General features: G+C 44.0%; 1 protein-coding gene and 1 non-coding gene across 3 annotated transcripts in view; one reads left to right on the top strand and one right to left on the bottom strand.

Moving 5' to 3' along the window:
• The window catches only part of GLI3 (GLI family zinc finger 3), a 267,554-nt gene that overhangs the window by 166,718 nt on the left and 81,621 nt on the right, over positions 1–19,215 (top strand). For both annotated transcript variants that reach the window (XM_064487723.1, XM_064487724.1), the window contains one exon: positions 17,986–18,191. In XM_064487723.1, coding sequence (XP_064343793.1) covers positions 17,986–18,191 — 206 coding nt within the window. The remainder of the gene's footprint in view (positions 1–17,985; positions 18,192–19,215) is intronic.
• On the bottom strand, positions 3,545–3,617 carry TRNAA-CGC (transfer RNA alanine (anticodon CGC)). The gene has a single exon. It is a non-coding gene; the product is annotated as a tRNA-Ala (tRNA).

The raw sequence follows: 19,215 nt of genomic DNA, 5'->3' as shown, positions 1-19,215 counted from the left end.
ATACATTCATTGGGTAACTCTACTGAAAAGAAATTTGAAAAGTAAACACGGACTATTTTTAGTTTTGATGTGATCCTTGTAAAGGCATATCAGAACAGTAATGGGCATCATTACATTGCTGTTGGGTAAAAATTAACCAGTTAAATGGCTATTGGTCCCATGTTTACTTCTTGCGTTAACCTAGCTGAATCGGTGACACTGCATCAATTTTTATAACTCTGGTGTTGAAAAACATCAGCGTGAGATCTATACACTATACCTCCATCTCTCCTCTCCCACCGTGTCTCTCTCTCTCCACACACACACCCAGGGAAAAAGAATGCAGAGAGAAAGGTAAAAAGTGGCAGGAACTGCCTTAGGGCATGAGAGTACAGGCTTCCCGTGGTACCCCTGGGGAACTGGTTCCAGGACCCCCACGGATACCAAAATCTGAGGATGCTCAAATCCCTTATATAAAAAGGATGCGCCTCCTCCCATATACTTCAGATCATCTCCAGATTACTTACAATACCTAATACAAAGTAAATGCTATGTAAATCATTGTAAATACAATGTAAATACTATGTGAATAGTTGTAAATACTATGTAAATAGTTGCCAGCAGGCTGCAACTTCCAAGTTTTGCTTTTTGGAACTTTTTGGAAATTTTTTTTCCCCAAATATTTTCGATCCATGGTGGGTTGAACCCACAGATGTGAAACCACAGGTATAGAGGGCCGGCTTTACATTTCCAAGAAAGAAAAAAATAAGGGTCTGTGTAACCTAAAGCCATAGATTTTCTAACAGCCAACCACTAATTTTCTGGGTAATGAAACATCCCACATACTGGTAAGTTATAGATATTTAAGACTTTCTCATATAACTACAGAGAGATTACAGTTTCATTAAAAAGTTCTCCATTAAGACTGTTACAGGGAATGAGAAGTTTAGCCTTCATCTGAAAATCTAAACTAATTCCAAAATGAATGGTGTGGGTAGTGGCAGTTGAAGACTTTTTACAGGTTCACCTGGGGGTACCTGTGAATTATTCCTAAAGAGCTGATCGCCCCCCAGGCCGTAGTCACCCCTACGTAGTAAGAACTCTGCCTGAAGAAGTTGTATTCGCTCTGTGCATCAAGTGACCCCCAGGGCCTGACAAGGTCAATGTGTACCTCCGACTACCTAGAATGAGTTAGGCTTTAGAGAACCATCAGTACTCTTCTAAATACATTCAAATAGTATTCAAATATTGCCAGGTTCATCAGAAATGAACAGTATCTTTATTATATGTGGGAGGCTGTGGAGGGGGGAGAAGAGAGGCCCTGGCAGTGAAATGATCTGCCTCATTTGCAAAACAAATCACCAAACCCTGTTGCTTGAATATGATTTACATTTTTAAGACAGGGTCCAAAGAAAGCATCCCCAGCTTAGAGAAATGTTTTTTGCCTCTATGCACAGCGATCCCTGACTCCCCCAGAGAACAAAATCTCCATATTCCTAGTGCATCTCATTTTTCAACATCAACTATGCACACCCATGAAAGTTTTCAGAAATCAGTGCAAAAGTTACATCAGTAACAAGGGCAGTCAGACGTCTAAAGGGGTCTCTGATTTTAAAAGGTTTTAATACCGTATTTACCTGAGATAAAACGCATTAATGTTAGGATTATATGAGATTGTGTTAATTTTCATACTACCTAACATGTTGGGTTTCTTTATTGAAAGGAAGCATCTTCTGTTACTGTCTATATTACTTCACTATGCGCACACACACAAATATACTCACACACCTATACACACACTCTGTATATTTACACACTCACACGCATACATAAACACACACGCACACACAGTGCTCACATCTGCCCATCTTCCCCGCGGTCCTCTCAGCCTGTACTGGAGCTTAGCTGATAAAAGACTGTGTGATCCTCTTCTTAATGGAAGTCGTCAAGAGGAAAGAAGTTCAGCCTAAAATATTTTAATCACGTTTTAATGATCCACATCTGGTCACTCAGACTGTGGGTTTCAGGAGTCAGTGGACTCAGGGGAGGAGAGTCCGATTCCGGAGCTCGCCGGACGTCGGGGGATTGTGGTGGGTGGGGGCCAAAAGCATAGGCCCCGCCTGGGCGCGAGGCCGCCCGGAAGCTCTCTGGAGGGATTCTTTCCAAGCCCAGCACTCAGCGGGTTGCCAGTGAATGTCACGTGCTGTTTGGGAGACTTTTCAAAGCGAAGGTCCTTGAGCCCTCCCTGAGTCTGTCTTCATCTCTGGAGCGTGGCGAGCAGACCTTGTGGCTCTGACTTAGGCGGGTCGCAACCTGGCGAGGGCCTGCCTGTGACCTGAAGCGCAATCAGAAGACACACCGCCCCATATTTAATTTGGGCGGACTTCCCTGCCTCCCCCCATCTTTGGACCCAGGCAGACTTAGGGCTGTTCAGTTACGTGGCTTACTGTTGTTTGTTGTTGCTCTGCTTGCTGCGAGGAGGGCGGTACGAGGAAGCTGAATTGGAAGGACTGGAAAGTCCAGTCGGATCCCCTCCCGCCGAGTGCACCAGGGAAGCATCCTTCTGGGTCTGTTTGCTCGGCAAGGGTGTTCTTTGATGAGGTCTTTGTCCAGGGCCCCCGCTGGAGTCTCAGTGTACTCAAGCTTCAGAAAAGGCTATTGGCCCTTCTTTGTTGTCTTTGTTGGACTGTTTATTTTGCTTTCTTCCCACGAGGTTCCCTGGCCTCGCTCTGACAACGCTTTTCTGCATGAATTACATTCCTCGGAGCCAAGTCTCTGAATTCTTCCAGCCCATTTGATTCCGGCCTGTGTGATTAGTCCATAGCTTCGAACTGCCATGGGTCTCTGCCAAGCAGAGGGCTTGTAAGCGCCCCTAACATGGAGACCTAAAGACATTCTGTAACCTCATTAGTGAGAGGGTAGTGCTTCGTTCCAGTTTAATAACAGAGCTGCTGTTGAATCATCACTAGCTGGAAAATCACTGAAGGAGGCTGCGAATCACTGGGTTTTTTTTCAGTGTGAATGAAGCTCTTGAAGGCAGGCAGGTGATTCTACTCACGCCCAATTCAGTAGCATAAATTGTCGTGGGCCAGGTGGGAGGGGCACCCCCCAAGCTCCACGGAAGTTAGATCTACATTTGGAACTGCATAGTCATTGCACAAAATGCATTTCCATCTGTGTAGAAATAATGAACACTAATGAAAGTTATTCAGCTATCTTAATCACAGCCGTCCTATTTTCCTGTGCATATGTTTTCCAAAGCATGGTTTGTGACCGAGACCGAGATGGACAATGAACAAACTTAAGAATTAAGTGTTTTTTAACCTCTATTAAGAAAGATTAAACTGAAAAAGGTAAAAAAAAAATTTTTTTAAGAAAGATTAAAAATTTGATTCTTTAATGAATTATACATACATTCCAGGTATTATAAAAACATGGTGATACCACTAGACAGAATTCATCTGTCTTAAGAGCAAAATTCTATTTTTTCAAACTTATTTTTTAATGTTTTAAAATTTTTATTTATTTTTTGGGGGAAGGTAATTAGATTTATTTGTTTATTGAATGGAGGTACTGGGGATTGAACCCAGGACCTCATGCATGCGAAGCATGTGCTCTACCACTGAGCTATACCCTCCCCCAAGAACAAAATTCTATAGGGGATCTGTTCACCTGTTTGTACACAATTTTTTAAACATAAGAATCACTGACTCTGACAAGCAGGTAGGGTATGCTATACCTAACAGGGAGCCTGCATTTACTGACAGTGTAACAGGAACTTCCCAAAAGAAGACCAAAGAATTTTTCAGAAATGACCGAACACCCAATCTGTGATGAAATTATATGCAGTGTAAATACCCATTTATACACAGAAGCCCTTCCTTAGGGGCCTGGGGGAGACCCTAAGCAGTGTGGGCAGGGCGTGGTGCGGGTTTCTTGAGGTCTTTTATCTTCTGATGGGTCCTGGTTTGAGCTGGGCTCTTGGTGTCCAGTCTGTGGGAGCCCTAGGATGGCAGTGGACAGTGGGGCACACTTCCAGCCGGTGTTCTCTTCGGCCAGTAAGTGAACCCACTTGGCGGCACCGCATTCTCCTTCACGTGGGGAGGGTTCGTCTGTAAGTTGGAGTCAGACTCTTTTGGCTAGAGGAGGCCCTCCCCGCTTGGAGTGGGCTCTGAAAACACAGCCCGCAGTGAGCCAGAACACAGCTGCCCTGACACTTCCTGTGTGACATAGTCTGGACTACAGCTTTGCTGAGTCATCGCCCCTGAGCACCCCCCCCCACCTCTCCATCCAACAGAATGCTGGTTACGTGAGCCCATATAAAGTATTTTTTCCCCCAGCTTTCAATGTACAACTCCAGAAAATTCAGATATAATTCTCTGGGCACATGGCTTCTAATAGTCCTTTTCTTCAAGCCAGTTTAGAAGCTGTTTTCGTAATACACGTGGGACTCAGTTCCATCATGACTCTGCCACAAATCAGCTGGATCCTGCAATGCTCCCCCTGACCTCTCTCAGTCACCTTGTTTGCACCTGTGAAATAAAGCAGGTGGAGTACATTATATTCCATATCCGTCCTTAACATCCCAGGGTTGTGGGAAGTTTAGGTTTGTTAGTGGTTTTTCCCTTGTGTGTGGACAGTTTGAAGAGGACTCCAGGAAAATGTCATGGCCCAAATCCATACATGCCCAGGAGCCAGGTTTTCCTCCTGCCCTCTCTTTCCTCATGTGAGGATCTGCTGAGAGTCTTGCCCAAACTCTGGTTGTACCTCCCACCTTACACACCCCTTGGCCACAGCGCACAGGGCCACTGGGCACCGCCTGTGACGTGTGACTGTCATTCAGAGCGGTTTCCTTTGGAGTGAAAAGGTAACTGGACAACCATATGGTCCTGTTTGATTAAAAGCCTCAAGAATGTTACAATATAAGTGTATTTAAGCATATGTGCACGTATTCGTATTTGTCTTGGAGTAGCTTTCCTTTGTGTTTCAAATCATAGACTTGATTTGAATCCAGCTCAGGTATTCACAATCAGATTACCTGCTCTGTCCAAGCCCAGTTTCATTATTCCGTCCCACGCAATGTCAAGAATTCAAGGAAGGAGCAAATAGATAGCACAGAGCACAGCCTCCGACACGTCGTAGGTATTTGACAAGTGGCAGAATTACCTAGCACGTGTCTATTATCATATTTAAGCCATCCATTCCGAGTCGTGCATCCTTTTTTCACCTCTGAACGTCTCTGAAATTGGAATGCACCTTACAGTCCATTGTGTCTTACAATCGTTGGTGAGGTGGCTATCGTGAGGGAGTTTCGGGTATCTCTTAATAAAATTACTTTGCCCTAGATTTTCCTTTTCGTGCAAGTCATAGAGTTTACACATCACAAAATCTACGTCTGAATATGCCCAAAAGAGCTCTTTTAATAACTATAAAGTAACAATGGAAAGTCATAAGGAAGAGCTTAGTGGTTCCTAAAATAACATGGGCCTTTAGATCAGTAGCATCCTAGCTTGGATGAAATACTGCTTAAATCACATACACATTGAGTGTGTAGATATGCCATCAACAAAAAACTTATTTCATTGTCAAGGTTTTTTTTTTCCCCCTCCAAGAACCCAGCCAATTTTTGCCAAATGTTGTAGTAAAGGACCTGGTTGCAGACTATAAAGTTAAAATGTAAAGAGAACGTTTTCCAAACGCCCTTGCTGCCTAAATCCTACACAATGAAAAAGGAGGCCAACTTGAGCCTGAAATAGCGTAAAGGAGGAAGGGATGTCACATGCCGGTTGTGTTGCTGTATTTGTGCAGATGCATAGCACGGGCTCTCAGAGGGTAAGACTTCATGATTAATGGTGTTTATTCTTGACAGAAGCCTCCTTTATTTATCTGCAATACAGTTTAGCGATTTTATCAGGCACCTGAATGAGAAATATTCAGTCATACCAATATTGCAGTGTAAATTGAGTAGAGTCACTTTTTATTATATCTTTCTGCCTTATCACCTGCACAGTAATTTTCTAGCAGAGGTTTGATATGGAAAGGCTGGATTTAGCTGTACTTGACACAAAGCCTCTTCAATTTCCCCTAAAAGTTCAGGCTGCTCTTAGAAGTGTGTGTGTATGTGTGTGTGTGTGCGCGCGCGCGCCTGTGTGTGTGTGTCTGTGTGTATAATATATAAACCCTCTGTGTTATCCAAGCAATTTCAGGATTTGAAAGAATAAAGATAAAATGCACAAACCTGGATGGGAAAAGTGTGGTTAATATAAAAACGTCTAATAGCTGTGAACTCACTGGTTAAAGCTCCTTTCGTGTTTAAGCTGAGGCTCAGTACCAAACCTTTTGCCTGGTTATGTGGACCCACTTTCTTTTATTAATCAATCACCATCCGAATCCAATCAGTGTAAAGCCAGACCCGTTCACTTCTCCAGGGAGAAATACCAAATTTGAAGACCCAGTGGCCAGGGCAGGAACATCAGTCGCAGTGATGATGACAGTACCATTCAAGGGGGGAGGGAACCCGGGAGCAAAATGAGACCTCATTTGCAGGGCACTCGAGTGAAGGGTCCCCAAATGTTTAAACTAAACTTTATTCACGTTACAGACCTTATAACATGAATTGTCAGAGCCAATCAAAGGCAGACAGGAACAAACGGTTTGAATTATAAAAAACATTGGATTTTAGGATCAAAAGAGACTTTAGCCCTGGTGGGTGGAATGGAGATCATTTCATCCAAATCCTCACATTTTACAGATGAGGAAAGTAAAGCTGCAAAGCTGTTTCCCAAAGTCTGTGGTCCTAGGCAGGTTCTCCGGGGGTAATCTGAGCAGGTAATTGTGCGCATCATACTAACGTTCCCAGTCAGTTAAATCTGGCCTTACCTGTGGAATCAGAAGGCTTGCTTTCACTGGGAAGAAGAGAGTGCAGTCAGAGACCGTGGTTCCCTTCCCAGTGACCAGAGTCATCTTCAGCCTCCTGTGATGTTGTTCCCTGTGCCTGGAGCAAAGTTCTGTGAAGCCACAGGAACCCTAAGGAAGTTGCTGTCTCCTTATTTAAGGGTTAATGCTTCTTTTCTATTGAATAATACAGACAAATTGTCCCCCTTGGGACATTAGATATACGCCTTTTGCCACACTTAATTTATTTTTGAGAAGTTTGACACCCTCAGAGGGGTTAAAATTCTGGAATATTGAGAAGGATGTGTGGGATATAAAGTGTCAGTCAACATGATGTGCGGTCTTCCAAGGAGCACTTCCAGCTGAATCTAAAGAGCTTGGCACTTTCAAAGGGCCTCCTGTTTTCACCTTTACTAAGCCAGATGCCCCTAGCAAAGCTGGGGGATTGTGTTCTGAAGGAGAGCATTTAGATAACCACAGGTCTTTGATGGACATCTCTGTTATCACTTAAAATAATGATGCTTTAAAGAATAAGGGGAAGTGTGCGTCAGATGCATCTTGCCAAGAATCATGAGACAGCCCAGAAAACACCCTAGTCCACAGTTAATAGTAACCATGGCAATTACGAGGATTATGATGATGATGGTTCCAAGAGAAGAAGTCCTAGCTCTTGGGAGACACACCTAAGCTCAACGTGCTAGACTGCTGTTGATAAAGGATTTATTCTCTCTGGTTCTTGAAATCACATTGGTAAAATACAAGTTAAAACAGACTCCTTTTTTCTCCTTGGCTCAGAATTCCAGATGCACTGTCCTTGCTGTTACTGTCCTCCATCCCTCCTGCAGAAGGACTCAACAAGAAGCAGAGATTGCACTGGGGAGCCTAACCTCCTGTTCCTAATTAGCTATTTCCACCCAGTATTTGAAGCCTCCTAGCAGCCTCCTAGCATGTCACTTAAATAACAGATCCTGGCTTGGGGCTCTTGGGATGTTTTGAGTATCTGTGTACCTTAAATGGTTGAACTTTCCAAGCACTGGCTTATTTGTTTAGTTATTTAAATCAGCAGTTCTAGCTGAACCTCATGTACGTACTTTACTGTATGTGCTTTTTCCTTTTCCCTTACACCTGGTGGGTATCATGGCTCAAATCCCTAAGTTCCTACCAAAGGGCGTCATGGTTGATAGGATTCTGCGTTATCAGAAGATGTAACACCTCGGAGAACAAACGCCACAGGATTCAGGGATTTTCTAGATGCTGCTAGTTCATGAGCCTTAGTCCTTGGCCAAGTCATTCCACGCTGTTGTATTTCAACATCTTTCCGTTTTACAGTGCGTTTTCTTCTTGGAAAAGGATGTAATATCGCCATTTTGCATGTTGCGCTGAGAATGGAATGGGTTATTCATCAAATTCCAAAAAAATTAGGATCTGTTAGAATGAGTGGAAAATTGGCAGACATGACAGAGAAGTCAGACTTAAAAATTTTTGTCCCCCTACTCCTGTTTTTTTCTTTTTTCATGGCAAGGAAGTTTTGAACTAAAACTACGGAGTAATCATGCCCTTGAATTTACTTTCAGAAAAAAAAAAGTCCTACCCATTTTTGAGAAGGTCAGGTAAAGTCTCTAAACTCTGCTTTGTCAGAAGAGGCGGGGTGGGGTGCTCCAAGTTGACACCAAGGGTGTTAGGAGAGCTGAACCATGTCTTCCAGAAGAGACCCCTCCCCGTGGGGCCCAGAGGAAAGAAATGCACAAGGTCGCAATGAAAGCAGCACGGCTTTGGCCTTGACCTCCCAGAGGTCTAGTAGCAAGAGCAGCAGCAGGAATGAGAGGGTTGGTGTTAGGGGCCAACGTTTTCTGAGAACTTACCGTGTGACAGGTCCCAGGCTAACTGCTTTGTGTATATTGCCTTATTAAACATTAAACAGCACAGCGCTGCTCCTTTTCTATCTAAGCTCAATAGCCTTGGAGCAAATCGGGCTTTTAAGGATCTAGTCTATCCATCACTAGATGTAAGTCTGAGATCCTGCAACTCTGAGTTACAGAACAGCTGATTAAAGGGACTCTGCCCGCTGCAGGGAGAAACGGAGGAGGCGGCTGAGATAGGAGAGAGCCCCCTGGACTCACGGGCTGGGCTGGACTGGCCTCCCCCATGGCCTGCCCCGCTGGAGGAAGAGAGAGTATCCAAAGAAAAAAGGGAACAACTTGCTATCCTATGGAAGGACAGGAGGAAGGGACAGTGTCAGCTGGCTTTGTTACAGCAGAACAGTTGGGAAGCTCTTCAGAAAACAGGGGCCCACCCACTGTCCCAGAGTCTGACCACTGAGAGCAGCTCCCTGTCCTACCATCTGCCAGACATGGGGTTCGGAGGGCATCACAGCCCATCACATCGGCATGAACTTCTCCTCTGCAGCCACAGCGGTTTCCTCGTCAGGGTGGTATCTTTGTGGACTTTGTAAAGGAAGACACAAATACTGGTTCTTCTAATGACTAGTCCTTATATCTACATTAATTATAGTATGCGTAATATATTAACATAATAGATAACCTACGTTATGCATATTAAAATAGAGTAAGTTATGTACTAATTATATTAGTGACTAGTTCTTCTAAAAATTACATAGTGGTAATTTTTTTACTGGTTTTGTTTTTCCTCACAAACTAGGAACGGGGGTGAGGCAGAAAAGAAGATTTCTGTGATTTGTTACACGTTGCAAAAAAAGGGGTGCTTCTGTGTGGAATGCTTGGATTCTGTTTGGACAACAAAGGAGGCTGCTGAAAATAATAATTGTAGATATACCCTGTGTTTATGGAACTAAAATATTAAAAAATGGTGACAGGTTATTTAGAAACTGGTTTCTCAGTTGCCATTTGGATCAGGGATACTGTCTACCTGCTTCTTTCCCCTCTTCTGCCCTTGTTTCTAAAGTGTTAAAAACTTTATACACAGGAGTGAGTTGGGACAGGGAGAAGACCCACATGATGAGATGCGGTCATTTGGCTCCAAGTGCTTCTCTGAACCACTAGTAGGTTTAAGGACTCTTTTTAATAACACTGCATTGCACGTGACAGTTGCTTGAATTGACTTTCTTTTACATTTTTTTGACTTACTTCCTGACCTTGAAATCTTAATCTATTAATATAGAATTATATTTAGAGAGTGAAGACAAATTTTGGCAAATTACGGTTTGCAATCTTCTCAGGAAGGAATAAAATTACTTTGAGCCATCAACGATTACATTCATCTTATAGAAACCATAGCATTGTTTCAGTTGTCAAAGGACATGACTGCCATGTGGATATTTGCTTGGCCTCTCCTTCTGATGGGCCTAGCGGGACCTTTCCTCCCCCAAAATTAATATACAGAAGCCCATCTTCCATGATTTACTTTGAATTTAGAATAAGGTCAGCTAGACTATCTTTGTTTAATAGTGGAAAATATCATGATATTTTTTTATGAAATTTAAGCAATCTTTATGTTATAATTAAGCAACATTTAAAAAATGTTGCAAAATATAAATATATGTTTGATTTTCTGAACATAATAGAAATGGTTGAGATCACTGTGGAAAATATTGTTATAGTTGACACATATAAAATGCATATATTCTTTTTTAAAAATTGGTAATAAATAGTATATATACAGAAAAGTACACAAACTGTAGCTCAATGAATTGCTAAGAGTTATCACAGAGTGAAAACCTCTAACCACTAACCAAGTCTAGAAATAGAACAGTCACTCGTCCGGAAGCCCTCCCCATACAGCTCCAACCTACCCGGAGGTAAACGTTGTCTTGACTGTCCCAACGCTAAAGTCTGGGTTTGTCTGTTATTGAACTTTATACAAATGGGATAATACAGTATCTTATGTTCTTTTGTACCAGGTTTCTTCTCCCCAGCGTTATGTTTTGAGATTTTCCACATTGTAGTTTGTTCATTTTCATAGCTCTTCACTCTGTCATTGCGTGATTTACTTACCCATTCTGTTGTTGATAGATACATGGTTGTTTCCAATTTTAATGTGAATGAATAATACTGCTCTGAATATTCTGATACATTATGACACGTGTGTACACAATATGGTTGTAGACACACCAAGGAAAGGAGTTGTTGGGTCATAGGGTGTGTCTCTTGGAGTAGATGATACCCAACTGTTTTCTGATGAGGTTGTGCAACTTACATGCAGGTTGTGTGAGAGTTCCCGTTGCTCCAGATCCTCGTCGACACTTGGTGCCATCAGTCTTTTTAATTTTAGCTATTCTAGTGGGTTTTTAGTGATAACTCGTTATGCTTTAATTTGCACTGCAACTATATATGATGTTTATGTACAGTTTATTAAAAGATATCAGAAAAACCTTTTAATGTTAAGGGATAAAGTATAATTCAAAGTATGTTTTTATTTTGACTAGAAGTACATAATGCCTGAAAAAAATGCTGGGAGTAAATAGATTAAAATACTGACGTTGGCTAGATTTGGATAGCTTGGATACAGAGAATGCCTTTTTTGAAAAAATAATCTTTTAACTTTTAAATTCATGGATATAAGTTCCTTCTATATTCAGGCAGAAATAGAAAATGAAAACAAGGAAGTTATCCTCAAAAATCCTTTGAAGTGATGTTTCCCCATTAAAACAAGTATTTCTCTCTCTCTCTCTTTTTTTTTTTTTCGCTAAAGAAATCAGCCGTAGCCCTTAAACTGTCACCTAAGAAAGTATTCAGCAGCTGAGCACTCGTGTGCGTTAAGCAATGTTCTAACCTTCACCTTCAGTGACTACTTCCATCTAATTTGATCTAGTCTTTGTGGCACACTTCACGTTCCACATTTTTCATAACCAGGAAATGTCCCGGAAACCTCCTGATGATGCTTTTTGACTCATCAGGTAATACTTGCTCTCATACTCTCCTTAGGCATGTGCGCCTTTCCGCCGTGTGACTGTAACTTCTTCTGAGAGTAGGGACTGAATGCCCCTATCTTATGTTTCTTGAAATACCCCCAAGGGCTGACATCGTAATGGCTTCTTAGTAAATGGATTTTCAATCAAACGTGTATTGAACGAATGGATCATTGAAACATTCATCTGTGTTATTATACGTGGAGCTTTTAAAACTTGAAATCCAATGTAGTCATTCTGTGAAAGGCCCAAGTCCGTTAAGAATTCACGGGGAATATTCCTTAGCTGAAAGATGATGCAGTGGGATTTGAAACTGAACCGTCTTGTCAGCTAGGGTCCCGGCAGTTTTGTGGCACGGATATTTACAAAGGTGTGGACAAGGTTCGGGGCTCGGGAAATGATAATAAAGCCCCCAGGAGTAGCAAAAGTTTGAAGAGGTTACCAGCCCTAGCCTGACGGTGCAAAAGGAGGGAAAGGGTCAGTGAGAGCTGGCGCCGAGGAGGAGGGGTCACACGTCTGGAGCCGAGGGGTGGGAGGCAGGAATGCCACCAGCAGAACTGTAGCCTGTGAAAGGAAGCGAGGGCAATAAATACCCTGACTTCTCTCCCCTCTACTTACAGCCCCTGCCTTGGCTTCTCATTAGTGGAATCCCGAGGGACAGCTGATTCCGGCTACAAAGTCCAGCCTTCCAGGGCCGGCGGTGGCTCTGGGCAGAGGCTGGCGACTGGACAGCCGCCTCTACCTGGCAGGGGCACGTGACGATTCTGGGGCAGAGATTATCTGAAAGCTCACCTTGCAAAGAGGAAAAGGCCAAGTTCAGGGCTGCGAATTTCCCACCATGTCTGGTGTATTCGCCGCGGGGGACATTTTAGTCGCTGAATGGAAAGCAACATTTTTTATCACAAATATTGGTCTATTAAGACTGTCCTGATTGAATAATTCATCAATTGGTTAAAAATGCATCATCAGGGGTAACTCGTCTTTGGTGTCTGTTAGACCATTACTTGAGTGTGAAGGGTATCTACTTGTTAGAGAAAGAGCAAAGTTGAACAAAAAATTAACTTGCTAGATAGAAGGAAAAAAAATCCAACATTTCAGTCTTCTGGTAGTTGAAGCCCTCACGTGTACCCCAAAATGCAAGGGGTATGTGTACATCTCCAGTGTTCCAAGCAATGTGGAAGCAAATTATAATAATCCAGCATATAAACCATGTTTAATGCTCTCATAATGGGTAATGCGAGTGATTAAATACTGTGATTTTAATCTTGGCATTTCAGTAACCCAATAAGATAAATGAAAAGGCAGTAACAAATTAGATTATATAATGATATTTCATTCTAACTAAGACGTCCGGTTACTCTCTGCAATCCGCATTTTGGTTTTTAAGTTTATCATAATATAATGTTTAAAATGCTCTAATAAGACTCCTCTGTTCTTTTCATTGTAATCTATTTTCATGACCTTATAAAGGAATTAATCTGAAGTTAAATTATTTCCACAAGTGAAGAGACACAAACTTTATACTGCTTTACTGTCTTTGGGGAGACCGTGGAAATAATCTCCACCTTCCTTCTTGTCTGAAACTGAACTTCATTTCTCCACTGGGCAGTATGGAGACAAAATGGTAGCCACTCACTGGGTCTTCCCGGCTTTGGGGAGACAAGTGGAAGCGAGGTAGGGGACGTTATCCCTGAGTGGGCGTGCTGGGGCCGAGATCCATGCCTGAGCCGAGATGCAGAGGTCATGGAGCCATAGTTCCTCCCACTCTGTGGTGCTCTGGCAGCCCAGACAGCCCTCTACAGCTTGGGCATCTTTTTCCTAGACAGCAGTTGTATGGTCCGGTAGGAGGGGTCACAGGCGTATTTCTGTACTCTTTGGCTGCAACATAACCTGCATGGGATCTCTGTTCTTGGAGCTGTTCGAAACTGCAGTATTCTTCCCAAAATGTTTGTTGTTGTTGTTGTTGTTGTTGTTGTTGTTGTTGTTGTTGTTTTCCTCCACAGTTTGTGCTTGCCTTCCAACCACTGAGCCACGTACAACCTCAGAGCAGAGAGAGAGTCAGGCGAAGCTAACAGAAATCTTCAGTGCAGTCTCTGTGTGTATCTAACTAAAAATATAAACCAAGAAAGTGAGTGACACCTATAATTTTTTTTCCTGGTGCTACTGTAATCCTCAAATGAAGATTTTGAGCAAGCTTGACAAATATTTACCAGGTCAACTTTATGATAGTGTGTGAAATAATAGATGTCCATTACATGGAAAATTCTGCAGCTGCCTTCCCATAGCAGTGAATACACATCTGCCTATTAAATGTAAGAAGCTGAACCTTCCCTCTCAGATTTGCTTTACAGTTAAAAAAAATAACTGACAGATGACCCAGATGCCAAGAATTTGAAAGGGGCTCTGTTAGGTAATGTTAAAAGCAGCTTTATTGAGAAACTCTTGTTTATATATATTTACATCCACGTCAGGTGGCTGCTGGGACCACTGGAATTCAAGGCTGGCTGCTCAGCTTTAATGGCTTAGAAACTCATTTCTGTCAGGCATTAATTAGCACTCGAGAAATGTCATGCCAGCCCAACTCACAAGATCCTGGTGTGGAAACAGAATTAAGAAGTCATCAACGTTCAGTGAGAAATTGAACAGCAGTGAATTTGGAATCCCAGTCTCCAAAAGTCTTGCCATGTGGACATTTGTTTGCTGAGTTGAAAAACATTGACGCAAAAAAAAAGTCTTGTTGGATGATTCTGACAGCCACCAAGATCATCATCAGTGCCACCATTTCCTGGGTGCCCAGTGCCCGTCAGTGACAGCAGCCCTGGAAGGGAGCTGTTACCATTCCGTTTTGTGTATCAGGAAACATGCCTCAGTGACAGAGATAGGGATGAGCCTGAGTTCAAATCCACTTCCTGCAAAGCTCTTGCATTTTTGTTATAACTGAGTTCGTGTTCTTAACCACCTTGTGTGGTTTTAGGATTTTGAGTGGAGCCTCTTGGGAAATCCAAAAGGATGCTTCTGGGAGACTGTCAGGTTAGGGAACAAAGCAGACAGGATTTATGTTTCCACCATAAGATTTGCTTTGAAAAAAGGGGTTCCAGTAGTTCAGTGTTTGAAAATCACATAGCATGCTGTATTTGCCACCCCTAGTATGTGTGTGTGGTTCTGTGTCTGTGTATGTATGAGTCTATATGTATGTAATACATATCTGTCTCTGCCTTGTATGTGTGTATATAGGAGTGGAATATATTAGTGTAGTTTGTGATGTAAATATTTACGTCTGTATTAAGCATTTATTAGATACTAGGCTCAGTACGTGAGGCTTTACTTACATTCACTGGCTGAGACCCCTACAAGGTAGGGATCCTTTCCATCGGACTGCTGAGGACAAGGAGAAGGGTGGGTCTCTCGACCGTGGTCACACAGCTGCCATCCCATCCACAGCCATTCTCCTTCAGCCCTGAGCCCCCCTCACCCCCACCAAACCACTGCTCTGGTGGTCTGACTCACTGTCCCCAGAATCCCTGGTGACTCCTCACTGAGAGACCCTCATTAGACATTTCCCTGTTGTAGCCTGGGGATGACTGGCCTTTGGTTACTAGATGGTTTGTTTCTTTAGGGAAATTCGTTACTGTGAAGCTTTCTTAGTTGCCTCCCTGTCTGAAGGCGTGACCCACCATCCTTCTGAGGAATAGGCGACCCCGATCTTCTCAGCGTCTCCTCTGGGAGGGAGGGACCTGCATGAGCATGATGTGCACCAGAGTGAGTGAAGTTTCCTGACTTGATCTCCACCCCTTGGGGGCACCGCCCCTCTTCTCTGCTGTTGCCCATGTGTGTGAGGGAAGATGGAGCCTGGGCGTTCCGGCCAGGTCCTGACTCCTTACTCGTGGAGTATCTCCAGTCCTCCTGTGGGAACAGGTCAGATGAAAGTGAAGGTGAGGGGGCAGGCGTCAGACGTCCACAGATTTGGGAGAAGAGAATAGCGTCGGCCGTGTCCTGGCTTCCTTGCCCCTTTGGACTGGTGACCGCCCCGGCCCGACACCTGTCACCTGCAGGTCATTCTGGGGGCTGAGTCTCCTCCCCGTCCCTGATTCTTCAATGCAATCTAGGCCTCTAGGAAGATTCTTGCTACCATTCTCAATTCTGGAATTTGAGAAAAAAAATGACAGGTTCCAGTTTTTGTCTAAAATGGAGAAAACCAGTAAGCAATGCCATTGCCTTCACTGGTTTTAGTTCATAATGTTCAGACTGAGTTTCTCGGGGATCATAAGGAAAGCCTGTCTGGGAGGTAGCGTCTCCTGGGTTTCTTGAAATGCCTCCTTTTCTGCATTTCTGCTGCACCTGTCTCTCATGAATCTGCAAGGAAGTTTGTGTTTTGTAATAATTGCTTTTGAGTCCGATGAGAAGGATTGCTTTTCCTCTTCTGTAGAAAATGAATGAATGCATTTGAGCATCCCGTGTGCTTTACAGTAACAGCAGGCTTTAAGCTGAAGATTTAACCAGCGACACAGAATGAACTTACTTGTAGTCATGAGCTAAAATAGGTTAGACTAATAAGTTGTGCCAAGTTCTATTTAAATACCAGTAATTTTTACTAATTTCTGAGTGGGTATGGAAAGCCTCAAGTTGTTTTGAAAAGAAATAGCTTTTTTCAGGTGGTGACTTCTCCCTCTGTCCACATGTAAATTTAGAAAATGCTGGATTTTTGTTTTATTTCACTAAAAGTGGCATCTGAAAAACAAATAGAAAGCCTCCTTTTTTGTGTGTTCAAATTAAAAAAAAAAAGAGTAAGAAAGAGCAAGAAAGAAAATCCAGTACCCCTAAGAAAAGAGATTTTTTAATCTCTCTTATTTGCTACTGGGAGAAAATTCACAATCTGATCTTTGGTTTCATCTGTTTCACCATCTGCGCTGTGCTCTTGGAGGAGCTGGCTTCTCCCAAGATCCTGTTCTGACAGCCAGGGGGCCAGAGGCCGGCGGTGCTGCTTAGCTGGGGAGGCGGGGCGAGAAGATGTTTCTCCTCCCTTCCTTTTCACTGCTAAAGCCAGAGCCACAAGAGGAGTTTGCTGTTCTCAGTACATCCTTCTTACGATCCCTCGCCTTTTTATGGCCGTATTCTCTGTGAATGAGAAAAGTGTTTAGCCTGTCGGAGCCAGTTCACTGGATTATCCACACAAAACGCTTTCTATTAGAGAAGGAATGGGGCGGCCGGGGGTGGGGGTGGGGTTCCACAGACTGGAACCATTCTAGAAATGGCCCGCCCCGCCAGGGCTTGGGGGAGGAGGGGAGGCTCCAGAGAGGGAATCCCCAGTGGGGGATGAGGGATGGTGGCTGCCAGGTGTGCCTTAGAATTCCTTCCCGTCAGCCAAGAACTTACATTCTACCTTAGCTCATTATAACTAAGGGCTGCATCCAAACCCCAGTCTTTTCCAACTCTCTAACCCCAGGAGCACCTCATTACTGATGGTTCACTCAACAGGGCTAATCAGGACACAGCCACATGCAGAATGAGTACTGGAGAGAGCTGCCCCCCCCCCGGGGCTGCCTCGAGAGAGGAGGGGCTGCCTTCAAAACTGGGAAACCCAGATCTGGGAAGCTGGGTTTACTCACCCCCACAAGACCCAGGGCAGTAAAGCTGGAGCACGGATGTACGCAGTGTCTAATTTCATGTTTCTTACAGACTTTCACAATGAGTCTCTCTTCTCATTTGTGGGCAGTTCTGCCATGGGCATGCTCAGATTTCCAGACCAGACAAATTTCCTTCCTTCCTTCCTTCTGTCCCTCCTTCCTTCCTTCCATCCCTCTTCCTTCCTTTGCTTTTTTTTTTAATAAATGCCGTACCAAGATGGGGAGAGGTAAGTTCCACGGTGAAATTAACATTCAGGTCAAATGGAAAATATAATCACAACTACTTTGTGACGCTCAGGTGCCTGTTTGGAATTCTTCTCACAAGGAAAACCAAAGACTTAACTTTCCTATATTCCGAGTGCCAGGAAATTTCTCAAAGGTCAATTTCCTTCACCCAAATAATCACATCGTCGCATCCTACCTACATTATTATGTCACTGTGATTTTAAGATCAGAATGCCGGAAGTGTATATGCCTGATACTCTTCCCCCCAAGACACCTTGAAATCTTATTTTCTTTCACAGACAGCCTCTGCCTCTGGAGCTCTTGGTCTGACGCCTACCTCTTGTTTCTGTTTTTTTTTTTTTTTTTTTTTTGACCCAGGCCTTCTGCCTTATCTAGTAGCCCCACGTATTCAGACCTGCCCTTCATCAGAATCTCCCCGCATCGGAACCCCGCGGCCGCCTCCGAGTCTCCCTTCAGCCCTCCGCATCCCTACATCAACCCCTACATGGACTACATCCGGTCTCTGCACAGCAGCCCATCCCTGTCCATGATCTCAGCAGCCCGGGGGCTGAGCCCCACTGACGGTGAGTCTCCGACCAGCCCCTTCTGCTTCCACCCATCACACCCCCCCTCCCCCTGCCTCTCCTGGGACATGGTGTAGAGTAACTGATGCTTATCGCGTGGTTCCCATGTGCCGGGCACTGTGCTAAATGCTGGGTTGCCTGCTTTCACCACAGCAGGACGCCTCCGTGAGGGTGGGCTGCTTCTGTCCATTTTCAGGTGAGGCTAGCCAAGGGGCCGAGGGGCCAAGGGACTTGCACCCTGGCCCATTGGAACTCAAACCCAGAATGCACTGACGCCCAAACCCTTGCTCTTACTACAACTGCTCTCTTCTGTGGCTCCGCGTGTGTTTAGAAAAGCCCTGTAGCCACTCCCACAACGTGCGTGTGTCCCCAGCCCATTTTGCTCACCTTCTGATAAACACTTTCCTGTTCTGCAAGTCTGAGAGGCACCTGTATACAGAGGTGTCTGTGGGTGCAGGGCTTCTCAAACTCCAGGGTGCATACGGATCCCCTGGGGGTGGTGATAAAATGTGACTGTGTGTAGGGTGGGTCTGGGTGGGACCTGAGACGCTGCACTTCTGAGAAGTGCAGGTGACGTCAGTGCTGCTGGTCCAGGGACCACACTTAGAGGAGGAAGGGCTCAGAGAGCATGATGACCCACACCTGTTGTATGTGCCCTCTGACCTTGAGAATGCCAAATGAACTCTGGAAGACAGATGTGGTGGAAACAAAACAAACTTTGACTGTAATTCTCTTATATTTGATGCTCATTTAAACTCTCAAGGACCAAATTCTTACTGGTTCTCTTAGCCTCCCAATTACTTACTTGTCAATGACAATTAATTGGACTTGTACATTTCACAGCCATCCAATTACAATATGTTCCTTTGGTTCAGGAAGAGCATTTCCCATCTCACGCACGCATATCCAAACTCACTTGCCCACAGTAGCTGTTAGGGGAATTAAGGTCCAGAATGGCATAAGTTGTATTGTTGACAAGTAGAGGATGATGAGCTCTCTGCAGCAAACCACAGATTGCTGGTGC

The sequence above is a fragment of the Camelus dromedarius genome, chromosome 7 (genome assembly GCF_036321535.1).
Source record: "Camelus dromedarius isolate mCamDro1 chromosome 7, mCamDro1.pat, whole genome shotgun sequence".
NCBI lineage: Eukaryota > Metazoa > Chordata > Mammalia > Artiodactyla > Camelidae > Camelus > Camelus dromedarius.
This window is presented reverse-complemented; position numbering and strand designations above follow the sequence as displayed.